Source organism: Siniperca chuatsi, linkage group LG11 (genome assembly GCF_020085105.1).
Source record: "Siniperca chuatsi isolate FFG_IHB_CAS linkage group LG11, ASM2008510v1, whole genome shotgun sequence".
Taxonomy (NCBI): Eukaryota; Metazoa; Chordata; class Actinopteri; order Centrarchiformes; family Sinipercidae; genus Siniperca; species Siniperca chuatsi.
The window spans coordinates 29,606,733-29,629,232 of NC_058052.1; the positions used below are offsets into that span (position 1 = coordinate 29,606,733).

General features: G+C 46.8%; 1 protein-coding gene across 1 annotated transcript in view; it reads left to right on the forward strand.

Annotated features, from left to right (window-relative positions):
* The window catches only part of tjap1 (tight junction associated protein 1 (peripheral)), a 36,971-nt gene that overhangs the window by 8,675 nt on the left and 5,796 nt on the right, over positions 1–22,500 (forward strand). The window contains 7 exon segments of the mRNA XM_044213533.1: positions 153–263; positions 4,975–5,146; positions 10,578–10,606; positions 11,428–11,589; positions 15,567–15,633; positions 18,981–19,088; positions 21,792–21,875. Of these exon segments, the coding sequence (XP_044069468.1) occupies positions 5,027–5,146; positions 10,578–10,606; positions 11,428–11,589; positions 15,567–15,633; positions 18,981–19,088; positions 21,792–21,875 (570 nt within the window). The 5' untranslated portion in view covers positions 153–263; positions 4,975–5,026.

Genomic DNA, 22,500 nt, shown 5'->3' on the forward strand with positions numbered 1-22,500 from the left:
ACCTTTTGATGAATTTTCTAGAATCAAGTGTTGATGATTTCCAGCCATCGGCGTTATTTTAGTCTGTGTGTTCAGCCCTTTACCTCGTCTCGCAGGCTGACTGGCAGCAGGTATCGACTGGTGTTTTTCCATCCGGCCGTCTTGTGTTTCAGGTTATCGGAGGCCCGAGGCTCGCGTTCCCGGAGGAAGAGGAGGAACTGGACTGAGTGTGTGAGGACGAACGCAGCAGAGAGGATGAAGAGTACTCTGTGCTGACGTACGAGGTGAGGCTCTCACACACACACACACTCTCTTTTGAACAGTACGTTGTTCGTCCTCCATGTTTTTGTGTGAAGACTCGGGTTCTTGTTCCTCAGTGATGAAGTTATGGTGTTGACCGTTGATCTGACTCATTTTCCTCTTGAATGCAGTGAAGATGTGACATCGCGCTGACTCAAACTGGGTTTTATGTATCGAAAATATAGAAAATAATTTCTACCTTTCAAACCTGTGAGTCAAAGATATGAAGGACGGCTGTGATGTTTATAACAACACCTTGTATGTATTATATATATTGTAAGTATTATAAGTGCTCGGCCTTGTGGACAGAACGTCTAACTTCAGGTGTGCTGGTTCTTCACCTGAACGTGTTCCGAGCGTTCGTCCTCCACCTCAGGAGAGAGTTCAGTTTGTGCTGCTGACAGTTTTAAATAAAGATATATTTAAACAAGTCAGCCGTCAGCGTTTGAACCTTTAAACTCTGCAGCAGGTGGTCACTTCTTCTCTGGTTTCACCCTCGGGGGGGCTGCGGGTTTATTAACCCCTAACGACCTGCCCCGTAACCATGGCAACTGATTAAAGTGTGAGCCGCGTGATGAGTCTGATGCTTTCTGGCTGATTGAATCGTCTGATTTAATGTTAATCTAAATGAAGCGTCAACAGCTGATCCCGTGTGCTTGTTGCAGCTCTGCAGCAGCACTTCAGGTACCAACACACCTCTGAACTGACGGTGTCACATCCTGGAAAACCTTGAAACGCCTGGAAAAACACTGAAAATCTATAAAACAGCCTTAAAACTCTGAAACATCCAAAGTATAAGTCGTCCGACACAAACAGCTCAAACTCTGAAACAAACAAAATAACCTTCATTCTTACATCTTGTTCCAGAGCTTTTAACCACATCTAACGGTCTTCATCAGTGAGTTGTTGCCTCTGTTTTCTAAAAGTTACAGGTTAAAAGCTCAGAAGAAAAGCTTGTAAGTAGACCTTGAGTTAAGATTATTTTGTAAAATTATTCACAAGGTCAAGAATGAACATTTACACTGAAGCCTGGAATATTTCAAAACCCGTCAGTTTTTATAATAATGTTGTTTTTGTTATTATTAGTATCTGCTCAATAACTGCTGACTGATCAAAGATTCGGTCTGAGGACTAAACCTGAAATATTTCAGGATGTTTGAGTTTCAGCTCAGTTTTCTTCTTCGGTGCAACTTTAAAGATAAAAGGTGAAAATCAGCTGATCTGAGAGGACGAGGAGGGTGAGGAAGGGGAACAAAGACTGGGAGGAAAAGAGGAAAAATGGAAAAAGGAGAGACGGGAAAGCTGTAAGGCAGGAAAATGATGAGTGAAGGAAGGCAGAAAGAAGGGCATAAATAATAGAAGACAGAAAAATGGGTTGTGAAACAAAAGAGAACATGGAAAAGGAAGAAAGGCGGGAAGAAGCTGCTGCATCCGAGGATGTGACTGTAATTTAAAGGGTCCTCACAAATACAGTAATACAAAATATGTGTGTGAGAGCGTTGCGTGAGAGCAGAGCATGCTGGGTAAAAACGCTCGGGGCAGATTGAATGTAAAATTTATAAGCTGCAGTCAGACGAGGTGAAGACGTTGTGCTGCTTCATCCTCATCCTCACCTGTGACTGACGGGAGTTAGCTTAGCCACCTGTTAGCCTTTTCTTCTTTGAAAAAGTTCAAATAAATAAAGTTTTCACCGTGGCAGGAAGTGAACTAGAGCAGCAAATGTGTATTAATCCGCTGCTGAAAATAGTCCCCAACAAATGATTTGTCTTGATAAACAGCGAGCAGCTGTTTATTTCTGAGCCTTTTTAAACATGAAACTATATATTTGTGAGCTCTTTTTAAAGATTTACGTCTTCAAGCCAATTTATATAAAATGTCCCAAAACAACAAATGCTCTCAGCGTTCTGATTGGTCGGTGCACCTTGGGTTATAGTAGAGTCACATGTTTGGACCCCAGTGTACCTGCTTGTAAGTCTGGTTTGAAAATGAAACTATATATTAGTGAAGTCTTTCTAAATATTTTTTAGACGGATCCTTTAAAATCAGGGAGGTGAAGGGGAGTCGGTCTGTCAGTTCACATCTGTCCAACTGCTGTTCTCTAGGACTCTAAACCAGTAGGACACCAGTAGAAACCAGCGGGACACCAGGTAGAAACCAGCGGGACACCAGGTAGAAACCAGTAGGGCACAGTAGAAACCAGTAGGACACCAAGAAGAAACCAGCAGGACACCAGGTAGAAACCAGTGGGACACAGTAGAAACCAGTAGGGCACCAGGTAGAAACCAGTAGGACACCAAGAAGAAACCAGTAGGACACCAGGTAGAAACCAGTGGGACACAGTAGAAACCAGTAGGGCACCAGGTAGAAACCAGTAGGACACAGTAGAAACCAGTGGGACACTGAAGACATTAGACCAGGTAGAAACCAGTAGGACACAGTAGAAACCAGTAGAAACCAGTGGAACACCAGTTAGAAACCAGTAGGATACAGTAGAAACCAGTAGGACACTGAACACATTGGACCTGGTAGAAACCAGTAGGATACAGTAGAAACCAGTAGGACACTGAACACATTGGACCTGGTAGAAACCAGTAGGGCACAGTAGAAACCAGCGGGACACCAGTAGAAACCAGCGGGACACCAGGTAGAAACCAGTAGGACACAGTAGAAACCAGTAGGACACCAGTTAGAAACCAGTGGGACAACAGGTAGAAACCAGTAGGACACTGAACACATTAGACCAGGTAGAAACCAGTAGGGCACTGGTAGAAACCAGTAGGGCACCAGTTAGAAACCAGTGGAACACCAGGTAGAAACCAGTGGGACACCAGGTAGAAACCAGTAGAACACCAGTTAGAAACCAGTAGGACACCAGGTAGAATCCAGTAGGGCAGCCCACTGTTGTCTGTACGGTGGGCTCGTACGCGTCAGGTTCAGCCCCTAACTGCAGGTAACTATGTAACCATGATGAACACCACCTGAGAGATAAGCATAACCAACGGCCCTGCGCTGCCGCACGAGGCTGCGCGTCCTGCCCCGCGCTGCCCGTCCTGCCCCGCGCTGCCCGTCCTGCCCGAGGCTGCGCGTCCTGCCCGTCCTGCCCGAGGCTGCGCGTCCTGCCCGAGGCTGCGCGTCCTGCCCCGCGCTGCCCGTCCCTGCCCGTCCTGCCCGTCCTGCCCGAGGCTGCGCGTCCTGCCCGAGGCTGCGCGTCCTGCCCGAGCTGCCCGTCCTGCCCGCGCTGCCCGTCCTGCCCGAGGCTGCCCGAGGCTGCGCGTCCTGCCCGAGGCTGCCCGTCCTGCCCGAGGCTGCGCGTCCCTGCCCCGCGCTGCCCGTCCTGCCCGAGGCTGCGCGTCCTGCCCCGCGCTGCCCGTCCCGCCACTCGAACAGATTACACATCAGCCCGCCGTAATCTACACCGCGACAACAACCAGTCTCTGCCAACACGCTGTCTGAAGACGCATCCAGCAGATCGCAGAGACGCATTAACCTGCAGCTCGTGCAGCAGATGTTCACGTGGAGGTTGTAGTTTAATGTCGTCAGGCTATAATTCGACTCGCAAACAGGACAATGTCAAAATAACTATGAAGTGTAATTCATATAGGATTTTAAAACTCTTCAAAGTGATGAAATATACAACTCGTTAGTGAAAAACTTTGGTTGGATAACAGCAGACTAATTGCACGTGACTCGTATGACAGGTGTGTGTGTGCTATAATGCAAAGGTTGTATTGTTTTTTTAAAGTTATTCTTTCTTTTTTATTTATTTTACATTCCTGTTGTACTTTTTTATAGGTACGTATCTGTAAAATGTATTAGTTTACTCACAGGGGACAATGCACATTAATCGACGCTGACGTTTAAACGACATCAATATAAATGTTCCGGGGTTAGCGGCTAACAGCTGATTAGCACCTGTAGTCCCGACGCAGCTAAAAACTGACAAGTACATTAGAAACACTACAGAGCTGCCATGAAAATACGACATCTTAAACAATCAATACAATCAATCAGGTGTAAACTGTAAACCTGAAAAGAGTTGATATTAAAATCATCAGATTATTTAATATCTGTGTATATTTTAATCATATTTTAAGTTTTATTTTTAACAATGACACAGAAAAGGCTGATGAGGGACTTTTAGTTAAATGAACTCACAAGATAAACACTGTTTTTGTGGTGCTGTACATTATTTCATGCAGGTAAAGTGTGATGTCGTTAGTCAGATCAGTGTGCTGTGGCCGGTTAGCACGTTAGCTGTGTTAGCTCTGTTCTGTGTCATTCAGATTAACAGGCTAATGCTGACATGCTAACGTTGGCCTCATTCAGATCAATGGAGCTGCACTTCCTGTTCTGGAAACAAACTGAGATCAATGTGTCGCCTGGGGCACTCTGCTAACACACACACACACACACACACACACACACACACACACACACACACACACACACACATTTACGCTGCATCCGTCACACAAGCACAAACACACATGCAGGTACGTGCAGAGATGGAGGCGTGTTTGATGTTGATGAGTGACGACCGAGCATTGATCTGCACAGAGAGCGAGAGAGAGAGAGCGAGTGTGACAGCAGTGACAGAGTCCAGTTGTGGTTGAGGCGTTGTGGTCGGCGGTTGGCGGGCGATCGGTGGGCGTCTGCGTCACTTACTACCTCATCTAACTCTTCTTCTCCTGGCAGGACTGACAGACCGACAGGAAGTGAGGAACTAAGGAAGGAAGTAGGGCCCAGGATGACGAGCGCGGCCCCGGCCAGGAAGCCGTACCGTAAGGCTCCGCCGCAGCACCGTGAGACGCGGCACGCCCTGCCTGTTGCTCCGCCCCCGCCTGCGCCGCAGCACGACATCAGTCAGGTAAACCAACACACCTTAAACACACCTCCACCCCCCCGGCAGCACCTCACCCACCTCCCAACAGCCGCTGCCTCTAAATGGCCGCAGAGCTCCGGGTCGTGGCACGGCCTCCCGACCGCACCGCTCCCGCTCTCTGACAGCGAGCTGGACATCTCCAGTCTGTCCAGCCTGGAGCTCCGCATTCCGCCGCCGCCGCTCTTCAGCGGCCACCCCCACCGGCCCAACCGGACCAGAACCACGGCGGTGGGCGTCACCACAAGTCCTCGCCGTGCAGCAAGTCACTCCATCAGTGGTGGCGACGAGGGTTTTCCAGCACACCGAAGCCCCGCGGCAGCCAGGAAACCCTCCCCCACCCACGGCCCCAGGGGAGCGCGTCACAGCCGGACTCACGGGACGCAGACCGCCGCCCCTCCGAAGAGCATCCTGAAGCAGACGTCCTCGCTGAGTGTGGAGCACGCCTACGACATCATCAGGAAGTCAAAGTCAGTGGAGCTGCTGGATGGCAGCGCTGCCCGTCATCCGCCCACTCGCTCTCTGGACCGGACGGAGCAGCGAGTGCCGGCCTCGCGGCGGTCCTCGGACCCGCCCTCCCCCTGCAGGACCGACTGGAACTGGAGGATGCAGGTTCTGGAGGAGAAGGTCCGCTTCTCCAACTTTCTGGATGAGATCACCTGTCAGGTCATGAGCCCCGCCCACCTCACGCTGCTCGGCAGGACGTCTTCCAGAGAGCGAGAAAGCCCCGCCCCCCGGCGCCACCAACGCCCCACCCACAGGAAGCAGCAGGCCGCGAGTACATCTGGAGACCGGACTCGGCGCTGGGACGACTGGGTGGCAGCGATGCAGCAGCCCGGCAGCTGGTACCAGCCCCTGCAGGAGGTGGGGGCGGGGCAGGAGACGCCACCACAGCAGCGTGACATCACGGAGGAGGCGCGGCCTAAACAGGAAGTGCTGGGGGTGAATAGAGGATTAAAGATGGAGGTTCAGGAGACGGTAGAGCCACAGAGACAAAAACACAGACCTCCTGTTTCTAATCAGTCTCTTCTGTCACACATCAAGGTAGGTCAGAGGGGGTACAACCTTCATCCTCCTCCTCCTCCTCATCCCTCCTTGTTGAAACTTTCTGAATGAAAATACTTCCTGTGTTTGTGTCTGCCCCCTACTTCCTGTGTACGTACTTCCTGCTAACAGTCCCACAATGCAATGTGTCACATGTTGATCCTGGTTTCAGACTGCGCCTCCTTTACAAACCCTTAACAGGTCTTCAAATGTCTTAAAAATGTGTATTTTATATTATGAAAAGTCTTAAATTTTGAGATGATGAAATCTCCGGATTTATGTAACACATTTATAAACAAGTACAGAGACAGAGACAGCTCGCTCACGCTCGAAAGAAGAAGCCTTTTTATCTGTTTTACACATTTCTGTCGTCCAAATTAAGCTAATTCTAATTAAAAGCTACCAAAATGAGTTATTTAAGGTTTTGTTTCATGTAATGCAGAACAGTGGAACACAGTTAATTGCATTGCAAACGTTTTGATTATTATATTTCGATAATTTTATGTGATTCTGCATGTTTTTGTTATATGAAGATACATATCAATATTGGGAAAGTATCCACATTAATATCGCGATTGATTTAAAGCACATCTCCAGCTTGAACGTGTGTGTGTTTGTTCTTTGTTGAGGGCTTAAAAATCATTAAAGTAGATGTTCAGTGTGCAGAGTCGCTGTAAAGTGTAAAGCTCATTAATGAGACGAGGTGGACGTTTCCACCGTCGCTCTGTATCACAACGTAAAAAGAATATAAAACAGTCACTGTGGAGAATATAATTAAAGTACGATACAGTCTGATCACGTCTGTCCAGCGGTGTGGAGGAGATATTAACGCAGAACTATAAATCTAAACCTGTAGGAACCTGCAGAGGGACTGTTAACCCATGTGTCAGTGTAAGTCCAGCCTTCGTCTGTTTGTGGGTTCACAGACTGTCTGGTTACCTTGAGTACTGACGACCTACAATATATCAATATATTGATACAGACAAGTTCGAGGCTGCAAAAAAAAGGTTTTTCTGCCGATCAGATGGTTTCCAACCAGTTTAAGTTACAAGACTGAACTCGTGATTATAAGATGAGAACTCATCGAGTTGACAAACTGATCTTATGACACTGAGTTAATGATAAAAGAAGCGTTTATTTAATGAGTTATGAGATTTTACAGTGTAGAGGAGTCTGAAGCAGTGAGCATGGACTGAGCTCAAACCAGTTACTAAAACTTTCTCACAACTGAAGCTCATCTCAGCAGCACAACTTTATTGCTTTATTTTTCTACGTCCTAAAAAACAGTAATCCTGCTGCGTTGTGTCGTTTCTCCTCCTCAGTCCAGTTTGGATCCTTTCCCGCTGTTTGTGAATATTACGTAAACTTACATTTTTAACTGATTTTAATTCTTTAACAAGCTGTGGCCCAAATAAACAGGCTGCATGTCACAAACAAACCACAGCATTTGAAAGCAGAAAGCCTCACGACTCTGAGTAAACCACTTTAATATCGACAGCAGCAGGAGTGCAAATGAAACTACATTTTAAGAAACAGGTAAGACAAGGCCGTGTTTGAGCTTCTGTAAATTAGTTTCAGTATCACTTTGATATCAAAACGTCAGAATTAGTCAAACTCCAAAAACTTTCCTTTCAGAAGAGACCAGGATCAGACTGAAACCAAAAAGGTTTCAAGAACAGAAGACTTTGCATTTTGAGTCATTTCAGGTTTGTGCACAAAATAGTTGCTTCCTGTTGAGCCGATTAACTTATTGTGTCAAGTCAATTTTATTTATACAGCCCAATATCACAAATCACAATTTTCCTCAATGGGCTTTACAATCTGTACAGCATATAACACCCTCTGTCCTTCGAGCCTCGATTCAGATAAAGAAGAACTGGTAGAAAGCTCAGGAGCAGAGGAGGGATCCCTCTGCAGATGTTGTGTGTACAGAAGAGATTCACAACAGGAAGTCATGGTATATATGAGAGAGAGACTTTAGTCAAGATCCCAGCTGCAGCATTCTGAACCATTTAAAGACTTTAGACTGAATGAGGATCAGCCGAGGACGGAAAAGACTAACTTTAGCTGAATGTTGTGTCGGTGGGAAAAGTCGGTCTTGGAGGTTTCTTTAATGTGCTGATCCAGAGAGAGCAGGATCAAACGTAACACCAAGACTCTTGGCTGTCGAACTTTGAGAGATCACTCGGTTGATCAAACTGGTGTCTGTGTCGAGCGGAGCCAAAGACCAGCATCTCAGTTTTATTATGTGACATCCAGGATTTCACAGCAGATAAACTAATTAATGCTAATTTGAGCATCATCATCTGCCTTTACAGGCAAATACAGCTGAGTGTCGTCAGCATAGCAGAAATCAATTATGAATTATTATTATTATTATGAACTACTGCAAACAGACATCTGTTAATATACGTTTATGCATGTTTATGACAATGATAAACAATGCTGTTGCAGAGAGTCACCAAACTCCATTCAGAAATCTGGCAGTTTAAGTTTTCTTGGTTGAGGACAAACGGTGTCTTTTATTGTTTGTGTCTTCTTGTAAATTTGACATTAAAGTAATCGATCAGGATTAAAGACCCTGAAGTCCCTGAAATACCCAGAATGCAACAGTTGAAAGGTCAGGAGATGAAACATTAATTTATCTTAATGCAGCCAGCCACAGGGTTTTAATTCCTACATGCACGTCATATTGATTACCAATAACGACACTTGAGGAAACGCAGTGTCTAGAGCAAATCGTCAGAGCAGAAACCTGCAGCCGAAGAATGGCGCTATCTAATTGGCCTTTTTAGCCGCTCCAATCACAGCAGCTGAGTCATTGATTGACTGCTCTGTACGCGATTGATCAGAGAGCCAAGAGGATCCATCATGTAAAACCCTGCTGCATGCTGGGAGAGTCCGTGTTTCCATACGTCGACAGAGATCTATCAGGCAGACGATAAAGAAACAGACAGGAAACATCCGTCCGTCTCTATGATGTCGCTTCACTGACATTTTACTGACCTGACTTCACTGTCACGTGTCGGTCATGTGATCACTCATCTAGAGCAGCTCTGGAGTCCTGGAACAGTCCTGGAAAATAACAAAACACAGAAAAGTATCATGGAAAACAAGGACGAGGGTTTTTAAAATACTGGTTAGGTTGTTAGAACTTCATAATCAACAATAGATATTTATTATTATTATTATTATTATTATTATTCTAAACATGCATTATTTCAACAACAACAAAGTTTATCACACCTTATCTGGCAGAAGTGTTACAACAGTTTACCTCTTCATATAAGAGCTGCCCAGACCCTAGAAACCTTTAAGTCGCTGCTAAAGACCCACCTTCTCGTTGGCATTCAATGCTAGTTGAACTTGACACCTTGATTTCATTTTCTATTGTGCTGCTGTTCTTTTACTGTTTTTTAAAATGTATTTGTTATTAACTTTTAATAACGTTAACGTTTGTTTTTTGGTATTTTATCCTGTTCAGCACTTTGGTCAACAGTGGCTGTTTTTAAATGTGCTATATAAATAAATTTGACATTGACAGAGTAACACAGTCCCGTGCTTAGCCAAGTACACTGTTAAGCGATGTAATGCCCCGGTTCAGCGGTTACGTTGCCAGTCCATAAGGGAAGAACGGTTGCTTTGAACGCGCTGCTGTTATCTGGCGGTTCTGTTGGATGAGCCAGGCAGGGAGGAATGTTGGTCCCGTGCTCTGCAGTCCGTTGTGCAGATGGAGGACCCGGTCCACAGATGGAGGACCCGGTCCACAGATGGAGGACCCGGTCCACATGTCAGTTCTTAAAGTCAGCTGGCAGACTGTGTGTAGTAGCTGTTGGCGCTAAACTTTGCTGCAGAAATCTTACGCAGGCTCTCGCAGCGCTGTGGTAAGAGAGAGTTTGGTTCGGTGTTTCTGCTCCGAGCAGATTACGCGGCGGTAACGGCTGCTGCTGGGCGGTAACGGCTGCTGCTGGGCGGTAACGGCTGCTGCTGAGCAGCAGTGCTGGAGACGAAGTCGGGAGGAACGAGCTAGCAATTAGCAATGAGCTAACCAGAAATCTTAAGATAAAGACAGGCGCTTGTGTTGCGGCCTAATCCTTTATCCTTTCGTTGGTGGATCTGCGCTGAGCAGACCACACCGAGGTTCAGCGAACCATCAGGTCCGGGCGGAGAAAAGAGACAGTGGCCGCTGACGTGGTGACATCACGGGTCACAGGTCAGACTGACCAATGGCAGCTGCAAGGCTGCGTTCAATGCTCTCAGGATGTTTTTCATGTTATAATGACACATTTTCCACAACAACAGAATGTTTTTTCTTTTCATGTTTGCAGCAGTTTGTTGCTGTCTTGTGTTTCTAACTTAGTTTGTTCTGTTTCAGGAGGCTTTATCAGACTCTGACAGGATCAGGTGAGATTTTATTATTTTCTTCTATCCTTCCTGTCAGCTGTTCTTGCTCTGATCAGACTAATTTACAGTCAGCACCAACAAATAAAGGCAGGCTGTTATTAAATTCTGGGTAGAAACACATTGAGGGGGTTGAAATTACTTGCAGCCAACTCCAACAGCTTTCATAATAAATCCAGTTTAACAATTATTAACAATTTCATGTCACACTCACGACCTCTTTCATACAGTTTTTCCAGGTTTCTCTTTTTCCTGACCGATGTGATACTTTTGTACTTGTGACAGAGTATTTCTTCTCTGTAGTATTACTGCTTTTACTGAAGTAAAAGATCTGAGTGCTTCTTCCACTTCTGCATTTGTCACCACAAATAAAGACATATTGTTTTATTATTTACTGACGGTCAGGACTGTCCTTCAGATTACTAACAGAGCAATATAAATCCTGCATTACTTTTACTAATATGCCCATTTCAGAATAATATGTATTCTGTTACTGGATCATAGTTATTGATGCATTAATGTGTTCATCACTTGCAGCTGGTGAAGGTGGAGCTCGTTTTAATGGCTTTATATACTGCTGGGTAGCTCCATCTGTAATAATGCATCATTTATTACTTGGTTATATTTTGTATTATTGATCTGAACCTGTAAAGTACAAAGAAAAGGAAGTAAAAAGTATCAATGCCTGCTGAAATGCAGCGGGGCAGAAGCATAAAGTAGCGTAAAATGACAGTACAGTAGTACAGATGTTGAAATCACCTAAAATGTGTTTTATTGTATTTTTATTGATATAAAACTAAGAGGCCCTCTGACCCGTTACCCAGAATCCTCCAGCAGCAGAATGAGGACCTGCAGCGCCGCCTCTCTCTCTCCACTCACAAGATGGAGGCCATGGAGGCGGAGTTTGACGGCAGCCGTCACTACATGGAGGCGGAGCTCAGCCGGACCAGAGACGACCTGGACAAGATGAGGGACAAGTTCCGTAGGTGAGGACCCTGATCTGGATCAGACTCTGAGGTCAAAGGTCATCATCTGATGTTTCTCTAGTTGCTGTGAACAGAGCTGATGGAGGCGACAGACCTACATTTACAGCGTTTAAGGTCATAAAACTGTATTCTGGAGACTCCTCGGTGGTTTTAAAAGTCCGATCAGGTTCGCGTGAATATTGAAACGTCATATTTTGGAGGGAGTCTTTAATATGTCACGTTTTTACAATTTGCCAAAGTTAGAGGCGAGAAGTTGATGAACAAAAGAACTTTTTTTCCACGGACAGTTGCGTAATGAGCTTCTTCACCGCTACATTCGGGCGAGGCTAATTAGAAAGCTAGCCTCCTGACGCCTTCAGCTGTCTCCGTCCGTCACGTGACCCTCGCCTCGCAGGTCGCCGCGGTCTGTCCAGAGTCTCCCTTAAAGCCGGTCGTGCTGCGCCGCTCCCGTTTCCTCTGTAACCATGGAAACAGAGTCTCGTGTCTGACCGCCACCGCGGCGAGGTCGCAGTCTCAGCGCTGCGCTGAGCACGCTCACGGACACGTGATGGGCGGTGTTGGTGTTGATTGGCTGTTGGCTGATGATGTCAGCAGATGACAGGTTTGTCAGTGTTTCTCTGCAGATGTTTGTGTTTTAATCAGACACACGGAGACTTTTAATCTCAGAGAGAGGAACGCCTCGGGGCGAGCGAGAGGAACGCCTCGGGGCGAGCGAGAGGAACGCCTCGGGGCGAGAGAGAGGAACGCCTCGGGCGGCGGAGGAACGCCTCGGGGCGAGCGAGAGGAACGCCTCGGGGCGAGCGAGAGGAACGCCTCGGGGCGAGCGAGAGGAACGCCTCGGGGCGAGCGAGAGGAACGCCTCGGGGCGAGAGAGAGGAACGCCTCGGGGCGAGCGAGCTTCACTGTCACCGCTCGCTCTACACACACACTCACAGTAACGCACGCACACACACACACACAGTAACACACACACACACACACAGTAACACACACGCACACACACACACACAGTAACACACACACAGTAACACACACACACTCACAGTAACGCACACACAGTAACACACACACACTCACAGTAACACACACGCACACACACGCACACACACACACACAGTAACACACACGCACACACACACACACAGTAACACACACACAGTAACACACACGCACACACACACACACAGTAACACACACACACACACACACACAGTAACACACACACAGTAACACACACACACACACACACACAGTAACACACACGCACACACACACACACACAGTAACACACACACAGTAACACACACACACACACACACACACAGTAACACACACACACTGGATCCATAGTTAATGGATCGGATCAAAGACGGTGAATTAGTGAGAGCTTCACTCCGCTCTGATCACCAGAACCGGAGGCTGTGAAGAGTTTTTGAGTTTGTTCGAAGCTCGTGTTTGTGTTTGCTGTGTGCCTGTCTTCCTTCAGGTCCTCAGTCAGCTGTACAACAGTCGGTGTTTAAGAACATTTCTCTCACTGATGTGAACTGATCAGTTATTTTGTTCAGTGTGTTTTGGAGTGCCTCACCGGTGCTGACGACACTCGGCCGTCCTTTCGTATAAAACCTCCAGCGGTTGCCGGACTGGGTGGAGAATCATTTTCTTTAGTAATGGGGCGGCTGTGACTTAGAGGTGGAGCGGGTCGTCCGCTAATCGGAAGGTCGGTGGTTCGATCCCGGCTTCCCCAGCCCGCTCGTCCTCGGGCAAGACACTGAACCCACATTGCTCCCGGGGCTGTGCCTTCGGTGTGTGAATGCGACACGTAGCATGAAGCGCTTCGAGTGGTGGGAAGACTAGAGAGGCGCTAAACAATTAAATTCTGACCAGACAGATATTCTTATGTATTCGCTCTGCAGGATATTTCTGAACAGGTCAAACCTCATCCAGGATGTTTCTCTTGCTTTCACCTCTAACCTGTTCGGGGCTCATAGAAACTCTGCTGCACTGGTGTGAAGCTTCACAAGGAGCTCTTTAAATCCTAGTGTTGGGGTGTGTGTGCGTGTGCGTGTGCGTGTGTGTGTGTGTCTGTGCTCCGTTTAATTTTCTGTAAAACAATTCATCACTTTTATTTTTCTCTGCGGTGATAATCAGAGTGTAAATGAGGGAGGAAGTCAGTGAGTCGCTGCTAAATGAGGCCGAACATTTAACAGGATAACGAGGAGGAGGCGGGGGAGGGGTGGAGGGGGAGGGTGGAGGAGGAGGGTGGAGGAGGAGATCAGCTGTGGGACTCTTTCAGTTCAACAAGCTGAGACGTTTTACAGTTTTGACCCTGAAATGTTTCTTAATGAGATGAAGCTCCTTCATTTCCACTGAGAGGCTGTGACTCTGCTGACACTCTGCTGACACTCGGCTGTGGCTCGGCTGAGACTCGGCTGTGGCTCGGCTGGCCGCCGCTGGCGCTTCGGCTGTGACTCGGCTGACACTCTGCTGACACTCGGCTGTGGCTCGGCTGTGACTCGGCTGTGGCTCGGCTGTGGCTCGGCTGTGGCTCGGCTGTGGCTCGGCTGTGACTCGGCTGACGCTCGGCTGTGGCTCGGCTGTGGCTCGGCTGTGACTCGGCTGACGCTCGGCTGACGCTCGGCTGACGCTCGGCTGTGACTCGGCTGTGGCTCGGCTGTGGCTCGGCTGTGACTCGGCTGTGACTCGGCTGACGCTCGGCTGTGACTCGGCTGACGCTCGGCTGTGACTCTACTGTGACTCTGCTGTGACTCGGCTGACGCTCGGCTGTGACTCTGCTGTGGCTCGGCTGACGCTCGGCTGTGACTCGGCTGTGACTCGGCTGTGACTCTGCTGTGACTCGGCTGGCCGCTGGCTGTGACTTCGGCTGGCGCTTCGGCTGTGACTCGGCTGACGCTCGGCTGTGACTCTGCTGTGACTCTGCTGTGACTCGGCTGACGCTCGGCTGTGACTCGGCTGTGACTCTGCTGTGACTTCGGCTGGCGCTTCGGCTGTGACTTCGGCTGGCGCCGGCTGTGACTCTGCTGTGACTCGGCTGGCGTTCGGCTGTGACTTCGGCTGGCGCCGGCTCTGACTCTGCTGTGGCTCGGCTGTGACTCTGCTGTGGCTCGGCTGTGACTCTGCTGTGGCTCGGCTGTGACTCGGCTGGCCTTCGGCTGGCGCTTCGGCTGTGGCTCGGCTGTGACTTCGGCTGTGACTCTGCTGTGGCTCGGCTGGCGCCGGCTGGCGCTTCGGCTGGCGCTTCGGCTGTGACTCAGCTGTGACTCAGCTGTGACTCTGCTGTGACTCTGCTGTGACTCTGCTGTGGCTCGGCTGTGGCTCGGCTGGCGCCGGCTGTGACTTCGGCTGGCGCTTCGGCTGGCGCCGGCTGGCGCTTGGCTGTGACTTCGCTGTGGCTTCGACTGGCGCTCGGCTGTGACTCGACTGTGACTCGCTGTGACTCGGCTGACGTTCGGCTGTGACTCGGCTGACGCTCGGCTCTGACTCTGCTGTGGCTCGGCTGTGACTCTGCTGTGGCTCGGCTGTGACTCTGCTGTGGCTCGGCTGTGACTCGGCTGACGCTCGGCTGACGCTCGGCTGACGCTCGGCTGTGGCTCGGCTGTGACTCGGCTGTGACTCTGCTGTGGCTCGGCTGACGCTCGGCTGACGCTCGGCTGACGCTCGGCTGTGACTCAGCTGTGACTCAGCTGTGACTCTGCTGTGACTCTGCTGTGACTCTGCTGTGGCTCGGCTGTGGCTCGGCTGACGCTCGGCTGTGACTCGGCTGACGCTCGGCTGACGCTCGGCTGACGCTCGGCTGACGCTTGGCTGTGACTCGCTGTGACTCGACTGACGCTCGGCTGTGACTCGACTGTGACTCGGCTGTGACTCGGCTGTGACTCAGTAAAAAAGAAACGTTCCTGTTTGTGCTCTGGGGGCGAGCGAGCATGCTCAGTAAGGCTTTTCTCTCTCTCTCTATGCAGACTGCAGAACAGCTACACGGCGTCTCAGAGAGCCAATCAGGATCTGGAGGAGAAGCTTCACGCTCTGGTAACCTCTCACCTTCTTCACCTGACCTTTGACCTCAGCTTTCTGCGGTTAATATTACAGCAGTTTACTGTAAAATAACGGTTTCAGACTGCGGGGAAACCGAAACGCTCCTGACGATGTTTTCATGACCTTTGTTGACCTTCGCTGCTCGCGTCACATCCTGCCTAACTGTCATGAAAGTAGAAAATACATCAAAACAAATGAATGCAGAAACATATATTTATTTTTGTGATTAGAATAATGAAACATAAGCGTCGCAGTGATGTACAACAGTTATTATAACGAAGTGTGAGCGACGGTGAGTTTCTAGATTCAGATGAATTATGTTATATATTATAATTAAGTTGACTTGAAGCAAAATAATGATTGAAATGTTTGTCAGTGTTAGTTAAACTCTGCTGAAACAAACTTCTGATTTTAAAATTTCCAAAAATTCTCCTTTTGTTTAAAGTAATTCAAAACAAAACTTTATATGTAGTTACACGTCTGAAATCAGCACTCGAGCGAGCGTGCTCAGTAACGCCTTCCCTCAGGTGTTGCAGCCCCTGGAAAAGGACTAAGGGCCCAGGTGACCCCCCTCCCCGAAGATCCGGACTCAAACGCCCTCCTGAAACACTATTTTACACGACATTAGATGTTGAAAGTCTTCACTTGTCTGACCAGATGGAAGTTTACAAGTTTCTGAGTATCACAGACCGACGACCCATTATTCTTATTATTATTCTTATTATTGTTCTTATTGTTCTTATTCTTATTATTCTTATTATTCTTCTTCTTATTAGGAAACACAGCTGCGTCTTTATTTAAATGAACCTTCTCTCTGTCGGTGTGTTCATGTTACAGATCAGTATTTGATGGTTTATGTTTACAGTGTGTTTGTGTGTGTGCGCGTGTGTGTGTGTGTGTGTGTGTAGTGTGTGTGTGTGTGTGTAAGGGTGTGTGTGTGTGTGTTAGTGTGTGTGTGTGTTAGTGTGTGTGTGTGTTAGTGTGTGTGTTAGTGTGTGTGTGTGTGTTAGTGTGTGTTAGTGTGTAAGGGTGTGTGTGTGTGTTAGTGTGTGTGTGTGTGTGTGTGTGTGTGTGTGTGTGTGTGTGTGTGTGTGTGTGTGTTAGTGTGTGTGTGTGTGTGTGTAAGGGTTAGGGTGGGATCAGGTTGAGGTTAGCGTTGTTATGGTGATGGTCAGGAAATGCATTATGTCATTGACGGTCCTCACAAAGATAGAAGTACAAGGATGCGTGTGTGTGTGTGTGTGTGTGTCTTATTGATCACACTGTCAATAACTGATCGATGACTAAATGAAAACACACTGAGGCAGTGTATCGATTACCTGTGGAAAAGTGGAGTTGACGGACAGGAGGATGGTTGCCATGGGCGACCGAGCAGGAGGTCAGAGGTCGCTGAGTCCGTTCAGTCAAACAAATAAGAAATTAAAGACGGATAGCTGGAGGAAACCGTTTATAGATAAATAACCAGACACCGATGTTTTTGTTCAATCCAGCGATAAAACACCCGACAAATCAATATCCAACACCTCGAAGCGCACAGAGTATTTCACGGTTAAAACTCTGATATCCGTATAAACGCCGTGCGCTTCGACGCGCGAACTGAAATCCAGATTCACGTTGGATTAAATGCTTTCAACACTTCCTGTTTGTCTTTGTCTGATGTCGTTCTTCATCTCTTTCTCTCCTCTGTCTGTTTTCTCCTCTTCTCTCACGCTGCTCTGTGACGGATCGACTCATCTTCATCACCATCGCCATCTTCTTCATCGTCATCTTCATCAGGCTGCCGTCAGTCAGACATGGGTTCATGCAGTTGCGTTTCATTCATGTTCTTCTTCCTCCTCCTTCACAACGTCTTTCCATCCTCCTCCTCCTCAGTTTTCTTCTTCTCTGGTGTCTGTTTTCTGTCTGAAGGTGTTTGAACACCAAGTCCTGACTTCCTGTTGAGTCTCAAGCTGTCGTACGACACAAATGTGTTTTTCTAGAAACACTGATTTTATGAATGAACTTCAGCTGGAGAAACATGCTGTCAGCAGTTTAATATAAGACTAACCTCATCGTTTAAATCGTTTGGATTTACTCTCTGACACAATTTGTGATTCGGGATTATGACTTAAAATGTCCTAATTTTGTCATTTATAACATGTTTATTGATTTTCTTGGTAGAAATACGCTGTTATTGTCACAAAATCTGGACTTGGTGTGAAAACTCTAACGATCCTGGGTTTCTTCTTTCTGCTCGTAGATAAAACGAAAGTGACGATGACGAGCTGATCGCTGCTCTCTGACAGAGCAGACTCTCGCTCGGTTAATGACACATGAAACTCAGGAGACTAAAGACGTCTTATGAGACGGATAATAAGAAATGAGTCTCTATCAATAGCAAGGCTAAGCTACGCTAACATCAGCTAAGTAGCAAGCTAACTAAGTATAGCACACCCTTGTAAAATGCACTCTTATAATGGCAGCAGGCAAAAAACAAAGCTACATTATTAATGCTTATAATAATTTAATCATTTCCTTAGACTTGATGTCGTATAATAAATATTATAAATAATTCAAACTACTATTTCCAACTTTAACACTGAACCTTTAAACTCAGTGAATAATGTTCTTGCAGGGTTACGGCTGCACATGTGCAGTAGATGCAACGTGTCATTAACTGCAGTAATACTTCCTGATCTGTTGGGAGGAACGACAGGAAATCTGTGCTAATGGAAACAATTACTTCATGCTAGCTAGCTTAGCTAGTGTTAGCTGCTAGCTTTTTTCATTGCTCTGGAAGAAAGTTTTATGAAAACATTTCAGCTTTCGGCTTTGACGCTTGGATCAAGATCTTATCGGATCTTATTGATCTTACAGCAGCAACCGCACCGCCGCATCCCATAATGCATCTGTGAAGTGCTGGTAGTTAATGCGGCATTCAAATTATCTGGGAAAACTGTAGAAATGGTGACTTAAAAATGAGTAACGGCGCAGCTTTCAGGTGATGAAGTTTACGAAGTGTGAAACAGTTTAATGTTTAAATAAAGCAAAGTCCGAGCAAGGATTTTCACCTGCCGATCGCAGGTGTTAACTCCTGGCTGGACTTGTAGTTTGTGGTCGACATGACAAAATACAGAGCAGGTGAAACGAAGAAAAAACTACAAAATGGCGTCTATATGGATTCTAACCAGTTTCAACTTGCATGAATATTTTTTCTAATGTATATTTAGAAGTTTATTCCCAAATGATCTGAATGTAGTTTTTGAACTGAAGGCCCGCCTCCTGTCACCTCAGGCTCCTGATTGGCCGTCTCGCCTGTGATTGACAGTTGATGATCTAACATGTCGCTGCTCCTCCCACAGCTACGGAAGGTGGAGAGGGACAAAAAGACGATGGACCAGGAGATCGTGGAGCTCACCAACAAACTGCTGGACGCCAAGAACACCATCGACCGCCTGGAGGAGCTGAACGTGAGTCAAACTCTCGATACGAGAATCACTTTTACGCTTTTTATAGTTCATCTGTAAACGCAGTTGAAGTTTATGCTCTTTTTAGACTTTAACAGTTTTTTACGTTTAGTCTTTTCTCCTACTTTTATACTTTAAAGCATTTAACTTGTCCTCTCTCACACAAGGTCACTATCTAACGGTTTTTGAATTTTGGCTTTCAAAGCAACACGAGAATCAGTCAGCACTTATACGTCACTTTCACTGACACTTCAACTGCTTTCGTTACATGTCAACTGGCAACCCATAACTTTTCAACTTTTTATTCTTCAACTGACAGTTTGACTACTTTCAGCTCTTACTTCAACTGACATTTTAACAGTTATCAGTGCTTTTGTAGCGACACTTCAACTGCTTTCACTCTTGTCAACTGACGTCAAATTTTTATTCTTCAACTCTTTACAGTGCACACATTTCAAATTTCTCTACCGCTTCAACTGAAATTTCAATGGCTTCATTTGTTTACAATTCAACAGTTTAACTGCTTTTAATATCTTAAATTTCTATTGACGATTCAACTGCTTTCAGTGCTTACATGTTAATTGACATTTGAATTGGTTACATGGCTTCAGCATCAACTGACATTTCAGCTGTTTTCAACTCTAAACACTTCAACTGACACTTCAGCTCCTTTTAATGCGAATCCAAAACATTTCAGACAGTTAACATTTCAAGACGTTTTTACTTGTTTACATTGTTATTATTCCATCGACAGAGAAAATACTTGCTTCTGATTGGCCTTCAGATGCTGGTTAAAACCTCACCTGGTTCCTGAAGTGTTTTTTTCTTTAATTGATCTCTTCGATGTTGCTGAACGTAGAAACATAGAAAGATAGTGTAACCACAATACAGGTTTATGTTCTGTCTCCCTGTACTACAATACCCATGAGCCTCAGCTGCTGTTGCTATGGAGAAGAAGCCAGTCAGAGGTGTGAATCAGAGCTCAAACACGTCGCCATGGTTACTGAAAACTGATCCAGAATCAGAAATTAATTTAATCTGCAGATTTCAGTTAAATAATGTTCATAGGATTTTACATGGAGGTACTTTCATCTTCTTCTACTGTTATTTTGAAAGCGTGCTACGTCACGCCACAGCAGGTGTAGCAGACTGAATTCTTATTGGCTGTAGGACAGGTAAGGATTAAAGACCCTCCTGCCTTTAAAACAAAGGCTTAACAATGGCTGCCAGATAGTATCACTGGATAGAACGTGGTGATCTTATTGATTTTATAATCTACCTTCTAATTCGTTGATAAAAGTCCAGGACTCTGCAGGACTCTGCAGGACTCTGAGCGGCAGCAGGTCTTCGTGGATCCTTCAGTCCTTCAGTTCTCAGTAACGACGAACTAGTTTCAAACAGTGATTCACTAAACCAGATTGCACCGATAAAACTGAACAAACGTCTCGGCGAGTAAAGACTTAAATAGTAAATCTGTTGCTAGGAAACATCTGTAGCGCCGTCCAATCAGGAGCAGGCAGCTATGTAAACAGGAAGTCACTGCAGCATCAGGAGCTAGCATAACTTCCAAACATCACAGCTTCAGAGGCTGAAAGAGAAATCTGTAAATGTGTTAGTTTGTTTCTGTCTGCAGACACGCAGAAATCTGTCAGTTAGTAGCATTCATACAGTTTATAATGAGAGGAAATATCTGATTATGCTAAGCTAACTGACGTTATTCACTCACGTTGTGTTATTTCAGTGAAATGTAGTTTAAAATCTTCCAGACCGACGTCGTTATTAAACAGCATTTATCAGGTTTCAGGTCAGAGACGTCGGCCGAGCTCCAGATCGCCTCCTTCACTCTGAACGGCTCAGGTGTTAGCATGCTAACGCTAGCTGTGTCAGTTTAGCATTTATATTTATAAATAAATATAAATGAACAGCTGGACTTGACCTTTCTGTCCCCGACAGTCTGATTCGTTGGATTTGTTGACAACACTCTATATATTTATTAAAGTAGAAATCCGAACAAGCTCATATAGTCGTCTCCTCCGATCCAAACAGACTAAATAATGAAACTTGTCCTGTTGAACACGCTGAAAGACATTATTGATAATGAAACAGTTAAATTCTGGAGCAGCCTTCCTGCAGCAGCTGAACATTTCTGATTTAAACTGGAGGTCACTTCCAGCCTGTGTTGTTACCGTGGTAACCGGCTCTCCATCCTGCAGCAGATGGCGGCCACCTCGGCGTGATCGTGTTAAAAACGCTCTCGGCTTCCTGTTTGGTGACCGGCAGCTCGTTGCAGAGCGTCTGATCGATCGGCGATCGGTTTCGCTTCATTAGATCCACTCGGCTGCCGTCAGAGCGATCAGGTGATGCTCTACACTGAGCGCGCTCAGGCTGAATGACTCCAAACGGTCATGTGGCTCATTCAAGGACTCAGGAACACGGTGATTGATTATCAGGCTGATTGATTCGGATGTTATCAGTCACATGTGACACCTCATACGCTCTCTGTACAGAAGCACTCAGTCCTGCCCTCTGATTGGCTGTTGGCCTCAGTCTCTGTCAGTCTGACTTCAGCTGTTGCTCCGATCGCTCATGACGTCACTCACCTTTACTTCCTGCTCCACTCGCTGCGGCAGGTAAAGGTGACTGACGGGAAATTCACCGTTTTTGCGTTCGGCCTCTGGAGCGTGACCTTTGTGTTTGTGTCCTCAGGAGCGCTACAGGCAGGACTGTAACCTGGCCGTCCAGCTGCTCAAGTGCAACAAGTCGCATTTCAGGAACCACAAGTTTGCTGACGTAAGTAACTCTACTGTAGTTCTATAAGTGAACTGTATCTGTACGGAGTCCAAGGTGCTGCACGGGTCCACGGGAGATACAGATCTGTGAACGCCATCTGACGGGTCAGAGAGCGTAGAAGCACCGCAGCGGTGGCGTCCGTAGCCACTTTATTAGGAACACCTGTGCGGTCTGACGCACATCTTTACAGTTTATAATGTTTATTACATTTGATTCTGCTGGAGCGAGCTCGCAGTTGAAGGTGGTGTCGCACCGGACTACATCCCACTGAGCGCTGTTTCTAATACTTACACACAAACAAACACCAACTTCGAGGCCTGAGGAGCTGTAATTATGCGTCACGTAAGGAGAACGCAGCGCCGGACGTATTCTGGACTGAGCGTTTAATCGACGAGGCCCCGAGGAGGCGAACGCCCGACACGGATGCAGATAAAAGATATTCGCTTTGTGACGACGCGAAACCTCAGCGTGTCTGTAAAACAACGAAAACATAACGAGAGCAGTAACTTCTGCTCATACGAGTCGCTGAGAGACGAACGTGGAAAGCTGAAGTCCAATAAAACGACTCGTTATCCGAGCAGGCGGAAACGTCGAAGCTCGCAAGACTTTTACATTCCTGTCCGTA